Source organism: Olea europaea, chromosome 12 (genome assembly GCF_002742605.1).
Source record: "Olea europaea var. sylvestris chromosome 12, O_europaea_v1, whole genome shotgun sequence".
In the NCBI taxonomy this organism is placed as follows: Eukaryota; Viridiplantae; Streptophyta; class Magnoliopsida; order Lamiales; family Oleaceae; genus Olea; species Olea europaea.
Genome location: NC_036248.1, coordinates 29,889,574 through 29,896,572, shown reverse-complemented (window position 1 = coordinate 29,896,572; position 6,999 = coordinate 29,889,574). Strand labels below are relative to the sequence as shown.

At 32.7% G+C, this 6,999-nt stretch overlaps 1 protein-coding gene across 1 annotated transcript; it reads left to right on the top strand.

Moving 5' to 3' along the window:
- Positions 1–323: 323 nt before the first annotated feature.
- Positions 324–3,772, top strand: LOC111406354 (cyclin-D1-1-like). The gene is made up of 6 exons (XM_023035766.1): positions 324–767; positions 1,090–1,176; positions 1,928–2,026; positions 2,139–2,340; positions 2,535–2,665; positions 2,766–3,772. Exons 1-6 carry the CDS (start codon positions 498–500, stop codon positions 2,985–2,987), a joined length of 1,011 nt encoding a protein of 336 aa, XP_022891534.1. The 5' UTR covers positions 324–497; the 3' UTR covers positions 2,988–3,772.
- The last annotated feature ends 3,227 nt before the right edge of the window (positions 3,773–6,999 follow it).

Here is a 6,999-nt window from a genome sequence, read left to right as displayed (position 1 = left end):
GGTGGTTTTGCTACATGAACTTTCTCTATTTTTCATTCTTTAGGTTGGTGTGAGGACAAAAATGGATTTTCAATTTTTTTTTTTTTGTTTTAAATGATTTTTCATTTTTTTTATTTAAAGTCAACAGCCATTTTGAAAAATTGTAATGATCAAAAAGTCATATGTCCCTATTTCCTCTAATAAACTCTGAAATATAGGTTGGACAATTTAAAAGATTGTTACTAAAATAACTCAAAATCAATCCACTCATAAATGTTCAAAACTGATACTTTTTACCAAAAAGTCAAAATTCGCAAGCAGGCCCTAGAGAAAAAACAAAATCAGGCATGTTAACTATTTATATATCCAAGAAAAACCAGATATACAAAGCACACAAGAAGAAAACCTACACTCCGTCTCCCTCTCACACTCTTTTATCCACGTCATTATTCCGGCATCTTCTCCGACGACTCTCCGGCGTGTTCGTAAAACCTTAAAAACAATGAAAATGATTAGAGATGGATGAGGAGCTGCCGGCTATCCCATTCACTATGTCAATCTCGTACTCCGACTGCTTCTCTGACCTCCTCTGCGGCGAGGACTCAAATATTATCTTAGGAGAAGTTTCGTTAGAATGCTCATCGGACCTGGATTCTAAGTCTCCGGACGTCGAAGAATCGATAACCGGACTTATTGAAGACGAGCGAGATTTTATCAAAGATTTTCATTCAACTACTCACTACCTCGATGCATCTACTAGAGCAGAATATGTTGCATGGATTATCAAGGTACTTCAGTTATTTTTCTACCTTGAACAGGTCGGTCACTACGTTTTAACGATTCAATTATGAAAATAATATCACCGACAATGATCATTTATTACATAGAAACATTAACGTTCCTCTATCGGTCATCGCAGTGGCGCATTTTAGCACGGCCAGCTGTGCTAGTATGCGCCGGGGGCTAAATCAACGTTTCTATCATGGTCAGAGACTCAGAGGGAGTCGAGTCATGTAACGGTTTTTTCGGCGCAATATAGATTATACGGCGCACTTTGTACTGGGGAGAGAGACAGAGTACTGAATTCTGAATTTTGTTTTGCGTGTGCAGGTGCAAAAAAACTATGGCTTCCAGCCATTAACGGCGTATCTCTCCGTCAATTACTTTGATCGTTTCCTCCACTCTCATCGTTTGCCGGTGAAACTTCCGTTATCATCGAATACTTTGTTTTTCATTTTTATTCTTATTCTTAATAAATTATATTAATTATATTGACTTTTCAAAGACCATTGAAAATGACTTCACTATAAAAATCTACATTACTTCTATTCTAGTAAGTACTGTGAAAGTGTAAAGCTGTCTACATTTATTTAATCTAGTAAGATTAATTACTTAATCATTTTATTATGCGCATGTTTTGTTACAAAGTACAAACTTTATTATTTGTGCTTTAGTTATTTAATTTTTGGGTAGGTACATGTTCTTGTCTAGCCATTTAAATGACATTATACGTGTTGGTACTCTGGAGCAAAAAGTCACACAAATAGTGTACATGTACTAAAGGGTGTTCCCATGTACAAAAGGCAAGAGGATCGAGCCTCGTGTCCATTATCTAGCTTTACTTATTTATATTAATCTGAAATATGGTTATGGGAAACTGAATAATTGAGCAGATTTATTGAAGAAAGTAAATACATTGACAATTTCATAATGCCATATTATTCTATAGATAATTTATGTACGTGAATGATGACGATAAGATTCCCATTTGATTTTAAGCATGCTTCTGTAACATGTTAAAAGACTGTCCATTTGTCCCCTTTTGATTTACTGACGACTTTGGAATGCGAAACCCAGTTGGATTATTTATATAGTCATTACTAATGCAATTTATTATACCGTTGAGTTTGATCTAATACTGTGTGCTAAATATGTACTACAACTACAGAAAATGAATGGATGGCCATTGCAACTGTTGTCTGTTGCGTGCTTGTCATTAGCTGCTAAAATGGAGGAACTTCTGGTTCCTTCTCTATTGGATCTTCAGGTAATTTTCCCATGCAATACAGATTTCAAGAAAAGCTTAATCATCCTTATCCAAAAAAAGTAAAGCTTAATCATTTGAAGTGACCGTTATTGAGCAAATTTTCCTTTCTTAGGTTGAAGGTGCAAAATTTATTTTTGAACCGAGAAATATCCAAAGAATGGAGCTGATTGTGCTGCGTGCATTAGATTGGAGGCTAAGATCCATTTCTCCATTTAACTATCTCAATTTCTTCGCAAACAAGATTGACCAGACTGGAAGTTATACTATGTTCCTTATATCAAGAGCCAATGAGATTATTCTGTCAAACATTCAAGGTATATTGAAGTACCATCTTTTTCAAACAGACCTATATTATATATACATATTGGAATTGTTCTCCTAAGCATTGGTGCTTAGCTTAAACACCAAGTGACGTGACACATTACAATAGATCCCACCACCTATATTATAACAAAGGTAGAGAATAATGAAGATTATAACATAAATTTCTTGTTGGTTATGTAAACAGAGGCCAGCTTCCTTGATTTCAGACCATCATGCATTGCTGCTGCAGCCATACTTTGTGCAGCAAATGATCTGCCAAATTTCTCTTTTATAACTGCTCAACATGCTGAGTCATGGTGTGGTGGACTTCACAGGGTAAGAAATTAATACAATATCTGTATATGTTGTGCATATGTTTAACAGAGTGCAGCATTAAGCAACCAATTTTTATTTTTTTAATTATTTTTGGTGGCAGGACAAGATCAACGGCTGCTATCAATTGATGAGGCAGATTGTTATCAATAATATGCCAAGGAAACAACCAACAATGTTACCCCATCTCCGGGTCATGAGTCGGGCTAGTATGTCAAGTGACTCATCATCATCATCGTCGTCCTCATCTTCAATTTCTTATAAAAGGAGAAAATTAAATAATGGCTTGTGGATGGATGATGATGATAAAGGAAGCTCTGATTAAAAGAAAACTGGTGGTCCAAGTTTGGGTAAAAATAAAATCCTCAATATTTTTTTGGGAGGATTGTGAGGTAAAATTGACACGAGTTATAGAGTTTGGACAGTTTGAGAGATTTTTTAATAACTTTTTTTTTAAGTGGGCATAGCCATTCATTTATGAAGGCTACGCAGATTCCCAAGGGAAGGGATTTGGTACATATTATTTTGGTGCAAGAAGAGATTGTTTAATACTAGTGGAGTGATGGAATGCGCTAATGAAGTGGGGAGTGATTGAATTCAAAGGCAGCATTGATTATTGAATGAAATGAAGAGATTGCGGGACCATAGGGATTCATGGGATCGTATAAGTCAAGTTCCTCATCTTGGTAGCCATCATTTCTTCATCTGCTATTGAACAGAGAAAGTAAAAAGAAAAGGGGGAATAAGATTGGCTCCATCCTCCATTTAAATAGGCTTTTTTTGAGTCTACGAAGTGACAGTGTGTACGCGCTTACATTGTATTAGACACGTGTGCATGCATTTTTGCTTTTTTTTTGGCGGTAAAAAAGCTATTTCTTTTGAGTGTTGTACGTGAGTGCATTGGATGCAGGCTGTATTAATTTTTTTCATTTTTTTTTTTTAACCAAAAGAGAGGGAAAGAACATTTCTTTCTTTTCTTTTCTTATTGGCTAAAGTTAGCCCAACCACCATACAAAGGTCTTTGGGGCCTTTTTTTTGGGCGGTTGTTGCTTTACGAGTGTTGTAATTAAATTATTGAAATCAAACATAATTTTATATATTTTTTATCCTCTTTTCATTGCTCCCCTTCCCCCATGTGAATGACAATGAAGAATTTGTAGCTTTGCTATTTGTTTTATTAAAACTTTCAGAAAAAAAAAGTTAGAATTTTGTGAAACAGGCAGGGGCTGATGGGTTTTGTGCAGATGAAGGGACTAGGAATCGGTCCCTCAAGCAATAAAAGACTGATTCAAATCAATGAATATGACCCATGCCTGCATCTCTCGACGGTTCTTGATTTTAGACAAGTGCCTCTACTTACCTTTATCTAACCTGTCATTCTAGTGTTTGATGATGAATTATGGGACTTAGGAGTTGGGACCATATCCATGCATGGGAATCACCATTCCTACAACTGCCCAAACTCATCGTTGCAGTGACCTATGAGCAATATTGAGTATGTTCGGTAAACAGTATTGAAGTGTATTGTGTAATACGAGATGTAAGATTTTAGCTTCTTCTATAGTCTATATCTATAATTCATAATATATTAAAATATTACATCAAGGGAGAATAATTTTTTGGACGATCTTAACCTCCATATAATTCAATTATTTCAATAATATCTTACTTTTTCTTTTTTCGATATGTAATAAATACTACATGATTATTGTCATTTATAAAATTTGTGTTATTAATTCTCAATTAATTAACATTTACATTAACCTAGATTTAGTGAATTTTTACTGATGAATCTTGAATTACATGAATCAAGAGTTATTATGGATAAATTTATTCATATTCATGTATTTAAAAATTTTAATGGGTGTTTAGATTTGTGTATTAACAATTAATTTTTATGAATCAAATGTAATATAAAAGTATTGCTCATTTATAGTATTGCATCATTACAAAAAGTTCGAACCATAAAAATTGAGTTTTGAGAGTACAATTTTATTCTCTTAAATTTCTATGCTAAGTTTTATTTTCTTTAATTCGTATGAAACTCGTCAAAATTCTCCAACAAATTGGTATCAAATATTTTTTTACATCACTTATAAAGTTTTTTACAATAGCGTGCAATACACGTTCAATTTTGACTAGTGTGATCAAATATGTCTAGTAGAACAAAAAGCTATGTTTACACTGGTTTATATTTGAAAACTAATGTTTATTGGAAAATTGAGAAGTTCTATTGGTGATACGCCAAGCAAGCCCCTAAAAATATTGCTCAGCATTAGAGATAAGTCGACCATGTCATTAAACATACCTCATTCTTTTAGGGCTTTTTTGTTATGCTAATTGGATGGGCGAAAAAAGGACATTTAAGATTTTTTTTGATGTCATATATGTTAGGGAGAAGTTATAATGAGATTATAATACAGAGCTTTGTCGTGTATATCGTTCAAATGAGTCATCATTTTGTAGGGTCTTGTTAAAGGAGATCCCACACTACATGGCTTAACTATGACCTACTCTACATATAATGCATATTTAGTATGTAATATGAAAAGCGATGCAACTCAACTATATGAAAAATACAAAACATATCATTAGATGCCATGAAAACAATTGAAGCTTGTTTATTTTTCAATCTAGCCTATACTTTTCAACCAGTACCTACAATCTACATGCTACTTAAATTCGTCCTCAAAAGTACCAATTACTAAGTGTGAAAGTTTGAAATCAATACAAAATCATTTTTACATTGCTTATTTTGTTTAAATTATAATCTCATTATAATTCAAAGGTCAAATTTGGATTTTAATTTTAATCGTACATTTCATATGACGCACAATTATTATCCAGTTGTTTACTATTCAATTCTATTAATTTATAACGTCAGCGACTTAAAATTTCTTCATATTAATTCCCATCAAACAGCTGTTCTAATGGACCCCACTAAAGAATTGTAACGAGGTAGGAACGACTTTTTGCTGTATCAAATTATTATACATCACCTTCTTGGAATGACATTTAAAAACCAGCTTTGCAACCATGAGAAAACACATAATCCAGCTTTTAGTTTCACACACACACATATAGACGCGTCTCTCTAAACGTCGTGCATGAAGCACAAGTGGGTCGTTTAGTATTTGGAATTTAATCTTGCAAGTGGAGTAAGAATCCCACCCGTAGTCCAACCATGACAAAGAATGATCGATTGAACATAGTTAGATGTTTCTTTATTGCACCTAATGTCCGAACAAAACATTTCCTTTTTCGAGTGATGAAAAAGTTCATGAAATGTACGTATTTATGTTATTCAAGTAAAATATGATTAGTTTTAAAGCCAAAAATAAATAAATAAATAAGAATATTCAAGAAAACAAGTCCAAATTAGCTTCTCATGACCATTTTGAGTAATGAATCTAGTCACAATATAGATAATCGACATTGATAAGATAAAGTCTTGTTCAAATTATATCACTTTATTGAGTTTTTTCCACTATATTCCTCACACAATCCAAATGGGAATAGTGAACATATTTAAAGATATGAAAAGATTTTATGACGATTTCATGAACATTCTATCTTCAATCGACATTGATCTGCCGAAATTTCACTCATTATGAAAATTCTCAATTGCTACCTCCAATAAGAATCCAAGACAGGTATTAGTTCCAATCTGGTGATGAAATATTTTTAAAATTTTATGTGATTGCTTTCATGTGCCCATGTAATTAATTAGGATTAATAAGATCATTTTCTTTGGAGTTAATAGACTGAGAAGTAATAAAAAAAAAAAACAAAAATTTTCGTCATTATTCATTGTTTCTGTCACATTATCCTTATAGTTAATTAATTTCTAACATCATCATTCAAAATTAAGAGATTATCCTCCACATTGGAGTATTGATTAAACAAACTTATGGGTTTGTTAGGTGAATAACATCCAAAACCAAATAATATTATAAATTAGAAGTTAATCATGTTTCTACATTTACTTGATGTTTTTAATAAATGTGGACCCTTGAAAAATTTTGTAACAAGGTGGCATTGAAGCTTATTTAATTAATAAAATTGATTAATATTTTGGAATTTTGTCAGCAATAGGTTCCCACTGAGATGCCCTTTTCATTAGTGCCACATGAAGAAGTTTGATAGGTAGGAGATAGTTGATGAATTAATAGACTACTTATAATTCAATCATAATAGCTACATATATTGGGAAAGTGACTAGTAATAAAGATGACAAATATTTCAAAGTCTAAATGTGTCATATGAGTACTTATTTCTAAGTTTTGATTTTTTATGATCATTTTAAGTTTAGGTATTGAGATTAAACGCGGTTAAGA

Bases quoted from the DNA above. Each gene is read 5' to 3' on its own strand.
- LOC111406354 (XM_023035766.1), top strand. From the start codon at position 498: ATGGATGAGGAGCTGCCGGCTATCCCATTCACTATGTCAATCTCGTAC. The intron at 2,027-2,138 runs GTAATTTTCCCA...TTCCTTTCTTAG, and splicing joins CTTCTCTATTGGATCTTCAG to GTTGAAGGTGCAAAATTTAT. The intron at 2,666-2,765 runs GTAAGAAATTAA...TTTTGGTGGCAG, and splicing joins GGTGTGGTGGACTTCACAGG to GACAAGATCAACGGCTGCTA.